This window comes from Schistocerca americana, chromosome 5 (genome assembly GCF_021461395.2).
Source record: "Schistocerca americana isolate TAMUIC-IGC-003095 chromosome 5, iqSchAmer2.1, whole genome shotgun sequence".
NCBI lineage: Eukaryota > Metazoa > Arthropoda > Insecta > Orthoptera > Acrididae > Schistocerca > Schistocerca americana.
In genome coordinates, this window is record NC_060123.1 from 613,282,297 (window position 1) to 613,302,776 (window position 20,480).

The 20,480-nt window shown below is 42.6% G+C and overlaps 1 protein-coding gene across 1 annotated transcript in view; it reads left to right on the plus strand.

Moving 5' to 3' along the window:
* The first annotated feature begins 1,530 nt into the window (after window positions 1-1,530).
* LOC124616032 (probable cytochrome P450 6a14) overlaps window positions 1,531-20,480 on the plus strand; it is a 54,214-nt gene continuing 35,264 nt past the window's right edge. The window contains exons 1-3 of the mRNA XM_047144250.1: window positions 1,531-1,755; window positions 7,619-7,857; window positions 17,616-17,878. Coding sequence (XP_047000206.1) covers window positions 1,536-1,755; window positions 7,619-7,857; window positions 17,616-17,878 — 722 coding nt within the window. The 5' untranslated portion in view covers window positions 1,531-1,535. The remainder of the gene's footprint in view (window positions 1,756-7,618; window positions 7,858-17,615; window positions 17,879-20,480) is intronic.

Here is a 20,480-nt window from a genome sequence, read left to right on the forward strand (position 1 = left end):
ATGTCCTGAAGCGCCTGTGAAAGTATATGGATCTAAGGAAGGTGGGTTCAACGTCCCGTCGACATCGAGGCACTGAAGAGCTATGAAAGCCAGCTGTGTGACAGGAAAAGTGCCAGCTTGAAGCAATGAAGGTGTGTTAGTTGTCACAGATGCGAGATATACGTGAGGCTATACCACAGAGAACGTCACGACAACCTGCAATGCACAAAGATACACTGTACACTGATTTCAGAAGTATTCTCTGTTGCTATGGCTCCCATGGCCCATCTTTGTGAAGTTTTATTTATGCTCGACATTTTTATTATTTCTTGCCGTAAGTCTTGTGACAATTGTTTCCATAACGTACCACAAAGGGTTTCTTCATAATGGCCTACACTTGGCCATTTTTCTTAGAGCTGGATATTATCATCACAGCTTCTTATCTCATGATTGCAGTATAATCTTAAGTATTTGTCTTATCTAGCATCTTCGTGCTGTAGTGAGTCAGAAATGATATATAATAAACAAAACTTCTCAGAAATTACAAAATGGATATTCGTCCGACTTTTCATACGAAGAGTGGGAAACGGACAAATGAGGTATCAAAGTAGCGAGTTTGAGGTCTAGTTTTGTGTAAAAAAGATTTACTTGTTTGAAAGTAATTCTGATGTTTTCATTTCTTATCAGATCCCCCGAGATTGGCAACGTCTCTTGCGTCTTGTGAATGTGATCTCTGTGGCCTGTGTATGTGTTAGGTCTTTCTTTCTTATTGTAAACGAGACTGAACGAGGAGTGCTAACAAGTGCACCTATTACTTATACTGTTTTACTGTCATTTACTTCCGTACTCTGTTGCCTAGTGTTCTTTGTATCCTATGATGTTAATTTAATTTAGTGTGGATATAATATTCAATCTCGTAACTTACAGCACAACCTAAGAAATCAAAACGGGAAATGCGCTCCAAAATATGACCAGCAGCGCATGGTCTTTTACTTTAAAATCCGTTGTCATACTCTTTCTATGAGAAGTCTAGGCAATTTATCGAGCTTTTCGGATTGTCCTCAGCGAACATCATGGTGTTCATCTAGTTATGAGGACCTGTTTTAGTGCCTGGGTTGGCCACATTTTTCCATTGTCTAACAATGTCTCCAATATAGATATTTAAAGTATAGTCTATAGGGTACACCCGTCTTCTGTCTAGCGGGGTTTCTTACGTAATTTGTCATGTATGTGTGTGTGTGTGTGTGTGTGTGTCTGCCAGCGCGCGCCTTTGTTTGCGTGTTTGTGTGCGTGTGTGTGTGTGTATGTGTGTGTGTGTATGTGTGTGGGTGGGTGGGTGGGTGTTTAGAAAAAGGCGTAGAGTGTGAAGTGGTGGTTGGTGAAGGCGCGCGCGCACACACACACACACAGAGACAGAGAGAGAGAGAGAGAGAGAGAAAGAGAGAGGAAGGCTTGAGTGGTATCAACAATTTTCTGTGAAATTCTTGACAGTAATATTTCCGTCAGCACATGAGAACCAATGCAATGCCCGTACGTTATTTTGCAGAATCGCCAGCATGGCCTTCTACGCAGAGTCGTGGCTAACCGAGGTGTTGGTAGCCCTGTCGCTGGTAGTGGCGGCAGTGTACGCGTGGTTCTCGTACTCCTATAAGTACTGGCAAAGGAAGGGCGTGCCCTACCTCGAGCCGCGCTTCCCCTTCGGCAATGTCTACAACAGCTTTGTGGGAAAGACGTCCGCGCCGCTCGAACTGAATGAAGCTTACCAGCAGTTTAAAGGTAAGATGACACACCAAAAAGCTTCACTCATTCTTGCTTCTTTTTGTACTGATAGCTCAGCCGGACAAGAACCTTATAATTAGTTTCGGAGATGTAGACTCATTTCCGATCCGTTATTAAGAAACTCACGATCTTTGCAAAGAACTATTTGAGGTCTCATAGCTTGCATATACGAACTAGATGGAGAATCTTTTTCTTCGATATTTAAACGGCTTTCTTAATTCCTGTTTGGCTGACGTTTCGCACTTTGAAATGAATACGATGTCGGTTTGGTTGTTCATCCACATAACTTTCTTAGTGTGTCACTTTTATTGTTTATTTAATTATTGAATGGTGACAACGGCAAACGTTTAAGCAATGCAAGGTTCGGAGGATAGCGACGCAGTATTGCAAGTAACAAGGCATATTATTCCATCACCTGAGTCTCTGTAGGGAAGTCATTCTAATGACTAAATTTCGACACGTGTTGCATGTTCCGAAGATATTTCGTCCACACAGGTGAACTAACTGAATTCGATGTTGTTGTTCGTTGGGCTGATGGACGTTGTCATTGTCATCCAACAATGAATCGAAAACGCAACTATATGAAGTAATGAAGAACACCAAACTTAATTAATGAACACAACTCAACACAAAGGAAGTAGAACATAGTAAATATACGGAATCATGTGAAGAGCAACGGAATGTGATTCATTTACTGGGACGATGTAAGAACATGCTAGTTATCTCTCATTATCCTTTGTTATCATAGGAAAAGTCGAGTAAATAAATAAATAGAGGGTGCTTAACACATCGCGTCATCAAAAACAAAACTCTACAGTGAGATCGCAAAAGGAGCTGCGGCGAGCTTTCGCTTATCCAGCTTAACGAGAACCTGAGACGCCACAAATAATCAGAAATCACGAATAAATCTAAAATATATTACGCTCAAATTGAACATCAAACTACATTACGTACGCGTCACTGACTGGACCCAATTAATTGATATTTATGGACGTCTTTCTTCTAGGGAAAAAAAGAGGCAGACGTATAGCCAGGAGAATAGCTGTGGACGTGTTATTAGGACAGATTTCCCGTAGTTATCTGAAGACGAAATGAATGACATGTGAAACATTTTTCAGGGTTGGACTGGGGCCTGAGTCACTTGCGTAACAGTATCTTCTACACGAAAACACTCAATCTAATTGTAACAAAATACTCGAAGATTCTTTTTGTATTTTTTTCAAATATCGGTTTACTTTGCACTGATAATCTACTAACGGATGATGGGAAGCTTTCTGTATTGGCTATCCACGAACCAGAAAAAAATTTCTAACGAAGTGTGGCGTCCTGAATTTCGTGCTCCACGAAATCTACTCGCCGTCGAGTTAACTCATTGCTGAAAGAATCTGGTATGAACGGTTCCACATCTGAAGTGTTTCCCCCTGTTACGCACAAAGAGTGTCCTATGGATTTCTTTCACTCCATGTGAACCCTATCCCCCAAAAGAACACCACCATACGCCTAACGCTATTTTAACAGTCACAGATAGCACCCGAAGACTCTTTGTCGACCTGCCAGAGAATCATTCACTGTCTGTCACGCCTCGAAACGAACTCCCACTCAACAACGAGTAAGGGCGCTCAGTTCTGGCAGAAACCGAGCCCACCACAGCAGCTGACCAGTCAGGGAAAGCGTGGGACGTGCTGCACATCCATTGACTCCCCACATCTAATTCATCACACAGATCTCTAGTGGCAACAACCTCAAGCTGTGCGACCGAAGCTAGCACCACTCGGAGCTTTAATCAGAGGACTCCCCAAACAAGGGCGAATCCGTATACAGCTTTCACTGTCCTCACTAAATAGCTTGGTAACAACCCAGACAGTATGAAACCATCCCCACACTATCATCAGTACTAAACGACTTGGTACAACTGAGATACTGTGTAACAGTCCCAGTTTGTTGTTGTTGTTGTGGTCTTCAGTCCTGAGACTGGTTTGATGCAGCTCTCCATGCTACTCTATCCTGTGCAAGCTTCTTCATCTCCCAGTACCTACATCCTTCTGAATCTGCTTAGTGTATTCATCTCTTGGTCTCCCCTTACGATTTTTACCCTCCACGCTGCCCTCCAATGCTAAATTTGTGATCCCTTGATGCCTCAAAACATGTCCTACCAACCTATCCCTTCTTCTAGTCAAGTTGTGCCACAAACTTCTCTTCTCCCCAATCCTATTCAATACCTCCTCATTAGTTACGTGATCTACCCACCTTATCTTCAGCATTCTTCAGTAGCACCACATTTCGAAAGCTTCTATTCTCTTCTTGTCCAAACTGCTTATCGTCCATGTTTCACTTCCATACATGGCTACACTCCATACAAATACTTTCAGAAACGACTTCCTGACACTTAAATCTATACTCGATGTTTACAAATTTCTCTTCTTCAGAAACGATTTCCGTGCCATTGCCAGTCTACATTTTATATCCTCTCTACTTCGACCATCATCAGTTATTTTACTCCCTAAATAGCAAAACTCCTTTACTACTTTAAGTGTCTCATTTCCTAATCTAATCCCCTCAGCATCACCCGATTTAATTTGACTACATTCCATTATCCTCGTTTTGCTTTTGTTGATGTTCATCTTATATCCTCCTTTCAAGACACTGTCCATTTCATTCAACTGCTCTTCCAAGTCCTTTGCTGTCTCCGACAGAATTACAATGTCATCGGCGAACCTCAAAGTTTTTACTTCTTCTCCATGAATTTTAATACCTACTCCGAATTTTTCTTTTGTTTCCTTTACTGCTTGCTCAGTATACAGATTGAATAACATCGGGGAGAAGCTACAACCCTGTCTCACTCCTTTCCCAACCACTGCTTCCCTTTCATGCCCCTTAGACTCTTATAACTGCCATCTGGTTTCTGTACAAATTGTAAATAGCCTTTCGCTCCCTGTATTTTACCCCTGCCACCTTCAGAATTTGAAAGAGAGTATTCCAGTTAACGTTGTCAATAGCTTTCTCTAAGTCTACAAATGCTAGAAACGTAGGTTTGCCTTTTCTTAATCTTTCTTCTAAGATACGTCGTAAGGTTAGTATTGCCTCACGTGTTCCAACATTTCTACGGAATCCAAACCGATCTTCCCCGAGGTTCGCTTCTACCAGTTTTTCCATTCGTCTGTAAAGAATTCGCGTTAGTATTTTGCAGCTGCGACTTATTAAACTGATAGTTCGGTAATTTTCACGTCTGTCAACACCTGCTTTCTTTGGGAGGGGAATTATTATATTCTTCTTGAAGTCTGTGGGTATTTCGCCTGTCTCATACATCTTGCTCACCAGATGGTAGAGTTTTGTCATGACTGGCTCTCCCAAGGCCGTCAGTAGTTCTAATGGGATGTTGTCTACTCCCGGGGCCTTGTTTCGACTCAGGTCTTTCAGTGCTCTGTCAAACTCTTCACGCAGTATCTTATCTCCCATTTCGTCTTCATCTACGTCCTCTTCCATTTCCATAATATTGTCCTCAAGTACATCGCCCTTGTATAAACCCTCTATGTACTCCTTCCACCTTTCTGCCTTCCCTTCTTTGCTTAGAACTGGGTTGTCATCTGAGTTCTTGATAATCATACAAGTGGTTCTCTTCTCTCCAAAGGTCTCTTTAATTTTCCTGTAGGCAGTATCTATCTTACCCCTAGTGAGACAAGTCTCTACATCCTTACATTTGTCCTCTAGCCATCCCTGCTTAGCCATTTTGCACTTCCTGTCGATCTCATTTTTGAGACGTTTGTATTCCTTTTTGCCTGCTTCATTTACTGCATTTTTATATTTTCTCCTTTCATCAATTAAATTCAATATTTCTTCTGTTACCCAAGGATTTCTAGTAGCCCTCGTCTTTTTACCTACTTGATCGTCTGCTGCCTTCACTACTTCATCCCTCAGAGCTACCCATTCTTCTTCTACTGTATTTCTTTCCCCCATTCCTGTCAATTGTTCCCTTATGCTCTCCCTGAAACTCTCTACAACCTCTGGTTCTTTCAGTTTATCCAGGTCCCATCTCCTTAAATTCCCACCTTTTTGCAGTTTCTTCAGTTTCAATCTGCAGTTCATAACCAATAGATTGTGGTCAGAATCCACATCTGCCCCTGGAAATGTCTTACAATTTAAAACCTGGTTCCTAAATCTCTGTCTTACCATTATATAATCTATCTGATACCTTTTAGTATCTCCAGGATTCTTCCAGGTATACAACCTTCTTTTATGATTCTTGAACCAAGTGTTAGCTATGATTAAGTTATGCTCTGTGCAAAATTCTACAAGGCGGCTTCGTCTTTCATTTCTTCCCCCAATCCATATTCACCTACTATGTTTCCTTCTCTCCCTTTTCCTACTCCTACTCCTTTTTCCTACTCCCAGTTTAGTAACAACATAAAGCACATAACCATCCACACACTATCACTCTGAGCTCTACACGTCCACTATAAACAACTGAAAAAGTCACTGTTCCCCAGCTTTGTGGTGCACAACGACACTGGGCAAGGGAAGTCTTGGAATAGTATCAGGATCAGTGGCTTTGGGTTCTCTTCATTGACGTGTGCAGGATTTATTTCAACTCTGATTATCGACTTAAATAAATGCGAAGACGCCCAGGTAGCAGTGCAGGTTACAGGCTTGCAGTATCACAGGTAGATCAGTGTGATGGGTCACGCATGTTTGAGGCCAATGCCATGACTGGATGCTGGACGCTTCTCTTCGCTGCCGAGGGTCATTTGAGGACTGTGTAGTGTGAGGACAACATGACCTGTGGTCAGCATGGGGCACCATGGAAGATAACTAGAGTCTTGTGCCCCAACACCCCCACCACTTTCTGAACAGCAGGCCAAGGAGGATACAATCGCACATAAACCAAGCATTAAGCCCTAGGGGATCACGCTGACTGTCTAGCGAACAAAGATATTTTGTTGTATTTTTTCCAGAAAGTCGTCATCCCGTGATTCTACAAGCACATTAGATCACGCTGGTCTACAGAAGATTGAGTTCGTAAGCATGAGTCATATAACACTCTTTCACTGTTGTCTGGTGACACTTTTTGTGTGATTCCAGGCTGGAAAGATACAATAACTGAATTGGGGATTCAAGCACGTTATTGTTCGTGGGATGCTGTTACGAAATGTTCGATGTTACCCAGTAGTAGATTAAAATTTCACCAATATGAAAGCATGGTTCAAATGAGTCTGCGCACTATGCGACTTAACTTCTGAGGTCATCAGTCGCCTAGAACTTAGAACTAATTAAACCTAACTAACCTAGGGACATCATACACATCCATGCCCGAGGCAGGATTCGAACCTGCGGCCGTAGCGGTCGCTCGGTTCCAGACTGTAGCGCCTAGAACCGCACGGCCACTCCGACCGGCATATGAAAGGATATGCAATATCGAAGTGACTGCTTTTACTTTGATTATTCTTTTGTTCTCAAATTACAGTAAACTTTTTTTTTTTTTAGTTTAGTATAGCTATTTCTCTGATCGCCTATACTCTACGTTCACACGCGTTCGCAGATATGAGTCAAAACATTTTCGAGTAGTTTGCATACAGGAAATACGTAACTGAAAAAGTATATGTGTGAAATAAACCCTGCAGTTTCTCGTTAAAATTATATCAAAATTGATACGTGTAGAGTTCCAACTTCAAATGCAAATTTCATGAAGTGTCAACTGCATAAATTGGCCTTCTAAGATAGCAAAATCTGCGGCAGTATATGCACTTTAGGAGCATTTATCTCTGTTAGTATAACGAGTCTGGTTAGGAATCGCAAGTGTAAGAGTTTGCGTGAAACCTGTTTATTTGAAATGTGAAGCAAATGTAAGCCATCTTGTTTGTTCCAGGCCAACGCTTCGGCGGAGTATATTTCTTTAACCGGCCGAGTCTCATGATAGTGGACCCAGATTTGATCCGTACCATTCTCGTCAAGGACTTCTGGACCTTCCAGGACAGAGGAATAAAGACGGACGAAAATGAACCTCTCAACGGCCACCTTTTTCGACTTGGCGGGAACAAATGGAGGAGGCTGCGTGTGAAGCTGACGCCCACGTTCACTTCTGGCAAGATGAAGATGATGTTCCAGGTGAGGTGGCTCTCTCACTACTTTCAACACACGGCAACCTCTTCGCCTAATTTAGGAGTATGCAGAAATGCCCCTAGACTTGCGGACTTTCGGCATGTGGCTTATGCTCTGATGTCCCAAGGACCTGCTTCTGGCTTTAGGATGTGGGCAGCTACGCTCAAGTATCTCAGAAACATCTCAAAGAGTGAATGAGGTTGTGCAGCGGTTTCTGGAGTGCTTTCCGGAGACAGCGCTTCAAATTCCTATTCAGACCACCCAGATTCCGATTTCCAGTGGTTTCGCTAAAACTTTTTTCTTTTCAAACCCATAGTCTGATTTATTCGCACCTGGAACTTGTGTTCCGCTGCGAAGGTGCTCGTCATCAGACCTTGCCGTCTTTACGGTCCCGGCCATCACAAAAGGTGTTATATTGAACGAGACCTTGAAGTTCCACATAAAATCAAGGAAATGTCTGTTCTCTGAAATGCTGTTTGCTATTTTTTACTATTACTGAAAAGGTCCGTAATGTGCTAGTCCCTACTCCTGAAGTGTGTGTAATCTATTCATGTAACGGAACTTCCACCAGTTGCGATGGTAAATGTTTCAAATGGTTCAAATGGCTCTGAGCACTATGGGACTTAACTTCTGTGGTCATCAGTCCCCTAGAACTTAGAGCTACTTGAACCTAACTAACCTAAGGACATCACACACATCCATGCCCGAAGCAGGATTCGAACCTGCGACCGTAGCGGTCACGCGGTTCCAGACTGAAGCGCCTTTAACCGCACGGCGACACCGGCCGGCGATGGTTTATGGATTGACTGTTTAACGACAAGCAGGTCGTTTTACACGGAGAATCGTTGCGCAATTTCAGCTGCACAATTCACGGAAGTATTCGAATAATGCCTTTGTTGACCCTGAAACTAAACCAGCAATAACATAACTTTTTTTTTAAAATTCCGATTTTGGCCGTCTAGGGACCGCGTTAAACAACTATTTTTCAATGTACATTTCTCCTATTGCGCTCCTCCTCTTTTCTCTTCTGCCAATATGTCTTCATCCTCTCTCTGTGCTGCTCCCTTCGGTCTTCTGTCCACACTGTTCCTCCAGTTCTTCTCTTCTTCACTTCAAATCCTTCAAAATGTTGAATTTTGTCTCTCATTAAGTCTCTGTTGGTTATATCATCTTCTCCTATACCCATCTCCTCTAAGTCTGCTTTGACTTCTTTGAACCAGGTAATTTGGGTTCTGGGGTTCTTGTCAAAAAACATGAATATTTTCTTTGTCAGCCTTTCATCATTCATTCTTTTGAAATGGGCGTAAAAGCTTACTCTTCTCTTCCTCATAGTATCTCCCACTTTCTCAATTTTGTCATACACTTCTGTATTACTTCTAAGCTTCCAAGTCCCATTCTCAAACCTCGGCCCAAGTACTCTTCTAATGATTTTTCGCTGCTTTTTTGCTATAGCTTCCATTTCCTTGTTAGTGTCCATTGCTAAACATTCAGATGCATACAGACACTCTGGCTTAATCACAGTGTTGTAGTGCCTTATTTTTGCGTTAATTGATACTGACTTCTTGTTGTACACATTCTTTGTTAGCTGGAATGCCATTTCCATTTTTCTTGTTCTTGTTTTATTTCCTTCTTTATCTGAAGCATTGGGCTGGATGATTTCCCCTAAATATTTGAAATTAGAAACCTTCTTTATCTGGCCATACTTTGTAATCATATTGTTCGGTGCCTCTTTTACATTGGTTAGGTACTCTGTCTTTTCAAAGGAGATTTTCAGTCCTGCTTTTTCTGCTGTTTCATTCAGAATATTGATCTGTTTGACTGCTTCTTCCAAACTTCCTGCCAGAATTGCTAAGTCATCAGCAAAAGTGAGGCAATCTACTTCTAATCCATCCTTTATTCTTCCTAATCTGACTTTTTGTATTCCTTCTTCAGTCGTTTTCTTCCTCCACTCTCTAATAACTTTTTCTAACACACAGTTGAATAGGGTAGGTGACAACCCATCTCCTTGTCTTAATCCTGTTCTGATTTTGAATGGTCTGGATACCTCACCCCGGAACTTTACTTTTGCATAGGTATCCGTAAGTGTTTCTTTGACGATTGCGACTGTTTTCTTGTCTGCCCCAAACTCCCTAAGGATGTTAACCAAGGTTGTTCTGTCAACGGAGTCGTACGCCTTCTTGAAGTCAACAAACGTGATAAAGATGTCTTTTACCTCTTAATCGTCTATATTTAATAATTAACTTCAAGTTTAAAATTTGCTCCACACAAGATCTTCCCTTCCTAAGGCCTGCTTGGTATTCACCAATTTCTTGATCAAGTTGTTTCTCCAATCTGTTTTGTAGTGCCTTAGATAGAATTTTATACGTTACCGGAAGTAAAGATATCCCTCTGTAGTTATTTGCATCGGTTTTATCCCCTTTCTTGAAGATGGGGTGGATTAATGCAGTTTTCCATTCTTCCGGTATACGTTCCGTTCTCCAAATCTCATTGATTATTCCCAGTAGTTTTCTTGAGTTGTATTATCCACACTTTTCCACATTTCTGCAATTATCATGTCTTCCCCTGGTGCTTTATTGTTCTTAAGGTTTTTAATGATTTCTCTGATTTCTATGAGGCATGGGGGTTCAGAATTATTGTTTACTGTGTTTGGGGTGTTGGCTGGTAATTTTTCAATAGGTTCCTGACAGTTGAGGAGTTGTTCAAAATATTTTGCTAATATTTCACAATTTTCTTCATTATTCATTGCCAGTTTTCCACTGGTATCTTTAAAACACAGATTTGGTGCTACATATTTTTGTAGTTTCTGTCTGAATGTGCTGTAAAAGGATCTGTTATTGTTTCTCTTAAAATCTTTATCCATTTGTATAAGTTGGTTCTTTTCAAATAGTCTTTTTACTGATCTAATGAGTTTTGCTGTAGAAGATCTTTGCTGTTTGAACTCCAGGTAGTCCTTATCACTTTTGGTTGAGTGCCATTTCTTCCATGCCTTCATCCTTTGTTCTATTGCTTCCTCACATATCTCATCCCACCATTCGTGTTTAATATAAATATGCTGTTTTAATCTCAAGGTCTGGAAGGTTGTAGGCAAACTAGTGTGAGCTTCCGACAGTCTCTCTAATTAGCTTTCTCAAGAGTGTGGAGCACAGATCTACGGATTCTGGATTTCATTCTGGAGAGCTATGGTTGTTCACAGCACACACTCAAACCAACTCTAAGCTCCAACTCCACCTCCAGCTCCTTATGGGAGTAGGCGGGCTACTGTGCCGCAAAATTCTCTTCATCCAAGATGTTTTGTTCTGTTATTCAATTTCACGAGGTCAGATTAGAGTTTTGTAACTCTAAAGTTGCTTTGCTTTGTTTCAAGGAGTTTCACAATTCTTGTATTTTTCTTAGAGGTAGGGAAACCTCTTTAAAATCTCATCTTGGTTTGGACAGCTGGTGCTTTCATGTTTAATGTATGGTGTACTCTTTTATTCAGCTCTTACTCTATCGCGTCTGATTCGTTGTCTTTCTTTTCTGTAGAGGAATGCACAGATTCTTAGTCCCTAGCATGTTGGTGACATCTATGATGATCTCTTCACTCCCGTAATCAATGTACTACCGAGGCGTTTGTGGTGCATAATAGTGTAGGAAATTAATGTCCAGCCTTTTTTTTTTTTTTTTGTATTGGCCCTCTTGTATCTGTTGCATAGCGGCAATATGCGCCTCTCTATACAGGTGCCATATGTGTGGCTGTTCATGTGTACTGGCTTCGCATGCTGTATTGTAGGTTTTATGGACGGTTATTGATTAGTGTTTCCTTGGGTACTTCGTTTGTTCTACGGTGATCAACCTTATCAAGCCGAGTCTGTTCTACACTCTGCGGATTACTTGTTCTGCGTATGAGGCATGTGATGGAATAACGTGCCTCGTCATTCCCAGTTATTTTGCCCTGACTTATTATGAATTCCTTGAAAAACTCCTACTTGTGGTAAAACATACTTATTAACCACTTGTTAGGAGCCACTGTTTTAGGCCTTTCGTGGAATACAGTTGTAATTAACTCCGCCACCCGTGCTGGGATTCCGTGTTTTACGCGACAGAGACTTGAGTGCTACTAGTACATACTGTCGAACGCCCTCTATTTGTAAGTCAAGAGGTGAGGTGCCGTCACTGAGATTGAGTCTCTTGACTTATGGTTGGCGATGTGGATTAAGACGTCAAATGTGGCTTGTTTTTTCTTTGATCATTTTAATTGATGAAAGGATAAAATTTAAAAATGCAGCAAACTAAGTAGGCGAAAGGGAATACAAACGTCTAAGACACTGACAGGAAGTGCAAATTTGCTAAGCAGGAATGGCTACATGACCACTGCAAGGATTTAGAAACATACTTCACTAGGGCAAAGACACATACCGTCTACAGGAAAATTAAAGAGACCTTCGGGGTATAGAGAAGCACTTGTATAAAAATCAGGAGCTCAGATGATAAGCAGGTCCTAAGTAAAGAAGGGAAAGCTGAAAGATGGAAGAAATTTATACAGGGCAATGTTATTGCAAGGAAAGTGGACGTACTAGAAGATGAGTTGAGCCTTATTACAATGCGAGAAGAATTTTACAAAGCTGGGAAAGACGTCAGTATAAACTAGGGCCCAGGTGTGCACGATATTCCCTCAGAACTTCTGGAAGAGCCTTCGATGACAGAGCCATGACAAAATTCTTCTATCTGGTGTGGAAGATATACGAGACAGGCGAAGCACCCTCAGAATTCAAGAAAAATGTAGTAATTCAATTCCAAAGAAAGCAGTTGCTGACAGATGTGAAAATTACTGGACAATCAGTTTATTAATTCATTGTTGCATAATACTAATACGAATTCTTCACAGAAGATACAGGAACACGCTAGGCAATACCAACCCTCCGACTTACCTTAGAGGATTGGTTAAGGAAAGACAAACATACATTTATAGCAGTTGTGTGCTTGGAGAAGCCATTTGGCAACGTTGACTGGAATACCATGTTTGAAATGCTGAAGATAGCAGGAGTAAAATACCGGAACCAGACGGCAGTTATAAGAGTCGAGGGGCATGAAAGGGAAGCAGTAGTTCAGAAGGGAGTGAGATACGGTTGTAGCCTGTCCCTGGTGCTATTCAGTATGTACATTGAACAACTAGTACAAGAAACCAAGGAAAAATTTGGAATAGGAATTAAAGTTGAGGGAGAAGACATACAAACTTTCAGGTTTGCTAATGACATTGTAATTCTGTCAGACACTGCAGAGAACTTGGAAGAACAGCTAAATGTAATGGACAGTGTCTTAAAAGGAAGATATAAGAGGAACATCAAGAAAAGTAAAACAATGATAACGTAACGTACTCGAATAAAGTCCCATGATGCTAAGAGAATTAGATTAGGAAACGAGATATTTAAAATAGTAGATTAGTTTTGCTATTTGGGGAACAAAATAACTGGTGATGGCTGAAGTGGAGAGGATATAAAATGTAGACTGTCAACGGCAAGAAAAGCATTTCTGAAGAAGAGAAATTTGTTAGCATCGAATACAGATTCAAGTGTCAGGAAGTCTTTTCTGAAGGTATTTGTCGGGAGTGTAGCCGTGAATGGAAGTGAAACATGGACAATAAACAGCATGGACTGAAAGAGAATAGAAGGTTTCGAAATGTGGTGCTACAGAAGAATGTTGTAATTTAGGTGGGTAGATCAAGTAAGTAATGAGGAGGTATGAATGGAATTAGGGAGACAAGGAATTTGTGGCCCAACTTTGTTGAAAAGAAGGGATCGGTTGACGGGACACATTCTGAGACATGCAAGGGATCACCTATTTCGTATTGGTGAGAAGTGTGGGTGATAAAAATCGTAACGGGAGACCAAGAGATGAAAACAATAAGCAGATTCAATAGATGTAGGTTGCAGTAGTTACTCGGAGATGAAGAGGCTCGCACACGATAGAGCAGCATGGAGAGCTACATCAAACGAGTGTTCAAACTGAAGAGCACATCAACAATAACAACTTCTTTTCGATTTATATTTGTATTAGGTCACTTTTCACTTTGTACAATCGGATTGTTAGTTAATTCACTGGTCGGTATTGGCTATAATCACGTAGGCCTACCAATAAGCTGTGAAGTACTGCACGCCTGGGAGTTATATAGAGCTGAGTGCTGACAGAAAGGGCAATGCGGGCAAGACATTCCTCAGAAGCCACATTCGGCTGAAGAGGGGCTGGGAAGGCAGTTGTCATGTCCTGCAGGGGTGGACATTTACTGCCCTGAGAGAGAGCTGAGCGAGGTGGCGGTACTTTACAACGCTGGAGGTCACAGAACTCTTGTAGCATGGACAGTGCAGGTGGGAGATTGCATTCTGGTAATTTCAGCCCTACGAGGTTGCCGATGCGTATTGCGTCCACTGTGTAGGCAGAAAATTACAAGTACGCCGCATTGTCTGCAGTGTGACCAACGCACCAACGAGCAGATCATCGGTGCTGTATAAATGCTAGCCATACTGCAAAAGGAGATATGTGCGATTCGGTTCGGCAGATAGGAAAACACTCGCAGTAAATGTGTTGAATTACACCCAATTGTCCACTGAGCTACTTCTGGATGTGCCAGTCAGGGTTTACGTCTTATCTTTCTCACAGCTTATCAGTAGTTGATAATAGAAGCATGACTAAAGAAAAATTAAGACACGTTCATAGGATTTGTCGACCTGGAAAAAGCGTTCGACAATGTAAAATGGTGCAAGATGTTCGAAATTCAGAGAAAAATAGGGGTACGTCATAGGGAGAGAAGAATAATATACAGTATGTACAAGAGACAAGAGGGACTAAGAGTGACGAATGAGAACGAAATGTCGGATTAACAATGGTATAAGACAGGGATGTAGTCTTTTGCCCCTACTGTTCAATCTGTACATGGAAAAAGTAATGATGGAAATAAAAGAAATGTTCAGGACTAGAATTAAAATTCAAGGTGAAAGGATATCAATGACACTTTTTCGCTAATGGATCACGCTGCTGTCCTTAGTGCTGAACGGAATGAAGCGTCTAATGAGTACTGAATACAGACTGAGAGTAAATCGAAGAAAGACGAAAGTAATAAGAGGTTGTAGAAATGAGAAGAGCGAGAAAGTTAAAACTAGGATACATGGTCACGAAGTAGATGAAGTTAAGTAATTCTGCTACCTGGGCACCACAATAACTAATGACAGACGGAGCAAGGAGAACACCAAAAGCCGACTAGCACTGGCAAAAATGGCATTCCTGGCCAACAGAAGTCTACTAGTATCAAACATAGGCATTAATTTGAGTAAGAAACTTCTGAGAATGTACGTTTGGAGCACAGCATTGTATGGTAGTGAGACATTGGAACAGAAGAGAATCGAGGAATTTGAGATGTGGTTTTACAAAAGAATGTCGAAAATTTGGTTGGCTGATAAGGTAACAAATGAAGAGGTCCTGCACAGAATCGGAGAGGAAAGGAATATATGGGAAACACTGATAAGGAGAAGGGAGAGGATGATAGGATATATGTCAAAACTTCAAGGATTGACTCCCATGGTACTAGAGGAGGCTGTAGCGGGCAAAAACTGTAGGGGAAGACAGAGATTGGAATACATCGAGCAAACAATTGAGGATGTAAGGTTGCAAGTGCTACTCTGAATTGAAGAGGTTGGCACAGCAGAGGAATTCGTGGCGGGCCGCATCAAACCATTCAGAAGACTGATGACTCAAAAAAAGAAACATCAGCATCAACTCTCTTTGTGTCCGTCTAATGAAGGGGAGCCCGCTCTAATGTTCATCCAATCTCGAAACTACATTTAGGGTAGAATCTGTCATTTTTTCATATTTCTGCTACTTTTGGCACCCAATTTTTTTTAAATTGATCAGTTACAGTAGTCAAGTTGTGATTCATTTTGGTAGCTCCCCGATAGGAATAATTGGTTTCATTCGGTAGACTAAAATGAAGTAAAACCATAACACAGCATTTCGTTATTCGTTTTATGTAAGTCCCTAGGTGTAGGCTCTCGATGGCAGGGTCGATTTAATCATTTACAGGTGTGAGGATTCAGCTGCAGAGACAACATTAGCAAGCCACATATACGCACTGTATGTTACAAAAGAACCATGGGGGTTTACACACGTATGGACAGCAGGTGGAAAAAAGGGGCTGTACTGTGCGGGAATTACCCTTCTAGTGACTGTACTGCCACCGACAGTTAGAGAAAAGTGTTGCAGACTTGCAACTGTAAGGATGAGTCACCCCACCACGAACGATGGGAAAAAATAAAGTATGAAACAATTTCTGACGCCCCTAGAATGATGAAACGAAAACATCTGCACTGACGGGCCAAACCGTTGTAATAACGGGTTGGTCGACTTATAGAACGCAATACATCAGTGATTTTGTGTGGCGTGGTTGTGACAAGCCCTCGTTAGGGACGTGCCGACAGACGCCTACACACAGGTCACGCAGTTCCTGTCAGTGGTCTGAGGACGCGGATAGTTTACGACAGCTTCCCAAATGTATGTCACCAGGTCAGGCTAATTTGGAGGCAAAGACAACAATGTGAATTCACCATGTGCTCCGCTAATCCGCGCAGTACGATTCTGCCCTTCTTACACAGACAGTTGTCCTGCTAAAAGATGCCATAGCCATCGGAAAATACACCAGTTATGAAGGGATCCAGGTGGTCCTCGCCAATGTTGACGTAGTCTACAGCTGTCTCGCTGTTTTCGGTTACTGCCGAAAGTCCTATGGAAGCCCAGGTGAATGTCCTGCGTAGCATAAAGTTGACGTTATCAGGCTGCGATCTATGGTGCACTTCATGTTTGGTGCAGCTGCTCACTGGGATGATGGCGTTTCCAGTCACGACCATCAATCTGGTGTAACACGAAACGTGATTCATCTGACTGTGCGATACGTTTCCATGTCAATGATAATGTGTCCACTACAAACATAACTGACGATGTGGTTGGGTCAACATGGAAGGACGTCGGAGTCCTGTTTCACAGAGAAAGCAAACATCATCAAAGTTCTGCGATGAGGCATGGGCGTCCAACGCCTTGTTACCTTCAACCATTTTCCTTGACGGTCACGACAGAGTAGCTCTAAGTGCCGACTAGCTGTTTGCTCGAAGTTCGTTCCCAGTCGGCGGCTGCATACCAATCTTCACGTTGTTAAAGTCTCTTATGTCAGTCGATATCCCCATTCGCAGCTCTTATCATCACTATTGTGATTCCTCATTTGTCTCTGCCCAGGTTATATACTTTTCTTATTACGACATGTGCCCACAACGCCACCATGGAACTGTCGGTCTCGTTCTGGAAAGTAGTCTTATAGATTTGGCTCAGTCCGTGTACATACTTGGCTGTTTCTGTTAATGAAGTCGCAGGTGTCTATGGCTCGTTTAACGAGGAGGGTGACAGCACGTTATATTTTCGATGGGGGGGAAGTGGAGAGACAGTAACGAACTGTTGACCCTCACAACCAAATCGTGGATCCGTGACAGCAGGTAGTTCACACCCTGGCACAGGTGCAACTATAGTTCGTGTGTCTTTTGATTTTGTACAGTTGGGTGCCATACGGGCCACGACCAGTCTGTTGTCAGGGAAAAATTCAAATGCTCTCCTGTCTGTGCCTGAAATGTCGCATTCATTTCGGTAGAGTTGTAAAATGCTGTTTTGCACAGTATTCCATTTGCGGTCCGCCCAGCTATTGGTGATGAAAATCTTGACATAGTTACTATGGTGGTGCGCCCTCGGCCTTGCAGACGCTAGCGGACTGCGGCCGCGAGATGGGGGAGGTGCTGGAGGAGCCCGCGTCCAGAGGGCAGGTGGTCGAGATGCGCGAGCTGAGTGCGCGCTTCACCACTGACGTCATCGCGTCCGTCGCGTTCGGCGTCGAGGTGAACTGCCAGCGCAACCCGGAGGCGGCGTTCAGGCAGTGGGGCCGCCGCATCTTCAAGCAAACCTTCCGCAACACGCTCAACTCCGCCCTCGCGGCCATCAACCCCAAGCTGCTCACCCTCTTAAGGTAAACACTGGAATGCTGCAACGCTCTGTGTTTGACGAGGTACGACGCGGCTGCGCCTGCTGAAGGCGAGTCCTAGCAGTTAGTCGCCGGTCCCACGTGACTGCTTGCTCTGTCACACACTCTCTACATGTCTGTTGTCCGGACTCCGGATATGCGAATTACCGAGCACGACCGCTCTTTGCTGACGTCACGCCTCGCCTCCTCGCACAGTGTTGCACAAATTCAAGGCCATTCTTTCTTTCTCTCTCTCTCTCTCTCTCTCTCTCTCTCTCTCTCTCTGCCCACCCTTCCTCCCCTTCCTTTCTTCTGTTTTTCTCTTCCCTTCCTCCCTTTTATTTCTACTCTCTCTCTCTCTCCCCTTTCTTTCTTCTCTCTGCCTCACTCCTTCACTCTCCTCCTTCTTTCCCTTTATTTTTTTCTCTCTCTCTCCCACTCCCCCTTCCTCCTTTTTCATTCTTCTCTCTCTCTCCCCACTCTTCCTCCCCTTTGTTTCTTCTCTCCTCCCTCACTCCCTGTGCGTTCCTCCCCTTCCTTTCTTCTGTCTCTCTGTGTCCTTCTCTCTCTCCACTTTCTTCTCCTTTATTTCTTCTCTCTCTTTCACTCTCACTCTCTCCCTCTCACTACCTCTATCCCAGTCTCCCTTCCTTCCTTTACTTTCTTCTCCCTCTCTCTCTCTCTCTCTCTCTTTCTCCACCCTTCCTCCCCATTCTTTCTTTTCCCTCCCTCTCTCTCTCTCTCTCTCTCTCTCTCTCTCTCTCTCTCTCTTCCTCTCTCTCAGTCTCTGTCCCTCTTAACATAAAAGAAATGTTTCCAAGAGTGCATTGTGGACAGGGCCCTCCAATGAGCTCGCGATTCTGACGATCTAAAGCGCCAATTGGAAAAAAATTGGCACAGTATTCCTAAGGTAGACATTAAGCAACTCTATCAATGACAAGCGGAATAACGGCTTGCAAAAGTGCCAGAGGTGTACCAACGCGTTATTGATTTGCTCAATTTGTGAAGCTATTTTATTTAATTTTATTTTAATGTTAAAATTTATTTCGTGGTACTTATAAGCTACAGTTAGAAATTCAGGAAACGATCTTATTAATAGCTTATGTCAGTGTGGTCAAGGGTTTCTCACTAGAATGTAGATGAGAAATAGTTGCATCAACAAATGATCTGTCAAAGCAAAACAAGATGACCATGCATAGAAAGAAGATTCTATAGGAACAGGAAACGACAGGTACTGTATTTCAGTTTCTGTAGTAATGTGTGCCATCACCAATTACTTTAATCTTGGCACAATTGAGAGCTCCTTTAATCCGTACAGACACAGACTCATTTATTTTACGATGATTCCTCGTCCTGAGAACCAGCGGTATGGTAGACATATAATAAGGTATACCTCTATCTCTGTTATAGACTTCACGTACCTGAAATGCCTGATAAGCAATAACTTCTCGAGTGTTGAGTCTCCAGGCCTGCTACAGTCTCTACTTTAGGACCACGAACTACAGCCACAGTAACCCAACCATTACCATGTCCGTTAGCGCCTGCATTCATAAGCGTGAATTCAATACGCATCCGCAAAAGGCTTCACTTTCTATAGTAAGTTTAGTTACATATCCTGCTGCTGCAACACATTTGATATATATCTTCGATATAACAGTATACTATGCGTATCTCCGATACTCAAGAATATAGTATTAAAGGTGGCCAGCGCGGCTGGTTGAGCTCGCTACTATTACTTGAGTTCTGTCGGGCTAAAATTCACTTTGGCGGTTGCGTAAGCCGCGCTGCGGTTAGATAAGGAAGTGCTGTGCAAGTGACGTTTCTCTTAAGACGGCGTCAGTCGTGGAGCAGCCGCACTGGCAGCAGTATCGACACAGACTAGTGATGCCGCGTTGTTATAGGAGTAGAAGGCGTTCGCGGCTTACTGTATATAAAGCTATTGATAATATTGCTATTAGTACGAAGAATGGAGTATGGACCCAAGTAATTTTGCATGGCACTCCAGTCTTTTGCGGATGCGTATTGAATTTCAGGCTTACGAACGCAGACGCTAATGGACATGGTAATGGTTGGTTTACTATGGCCGTAGTCTGTGATCCTAAAATAGACACTGTAGCAGGGCTGGAGACTTTTGTCGATAAATTGTTGCCTATCGGACATTTCAGATATGTTAAGTCTATAACTGACATAGAGGTACATCTTATTATATGTCCACAATGCAGCTGGTTCTCAGGACGAGGAATCATCGTAATGTAAGCGAGTCACAGTCTGTGTCATTAGGGCTTAAAGCAGCTCTTAATTCTGCCAAGATTAAAGTTGTTGATGATGTCACACATTACTACAGAAGCCGAAATAAAGAACCTATCCTTTCATTGCCTCCTGTGAGCTGCAGAAGCATCGACACAGACTGAGCGTGCCACGATCGACATGTAAGAGTGTAGTGTAGAAACAGATGGGAGTGTAGTGTACAACATGTCTTACTGCATTGCTGACAATGTAGGATGCGTGGTAGTTATCGGTCTGTCCAGTGACAACCTGCTTGGAAGTATTACCTTCAATTAAAGAATTCATCTTCTTCCGCAGTTTTTCAAAATAATGCAACGTGGGG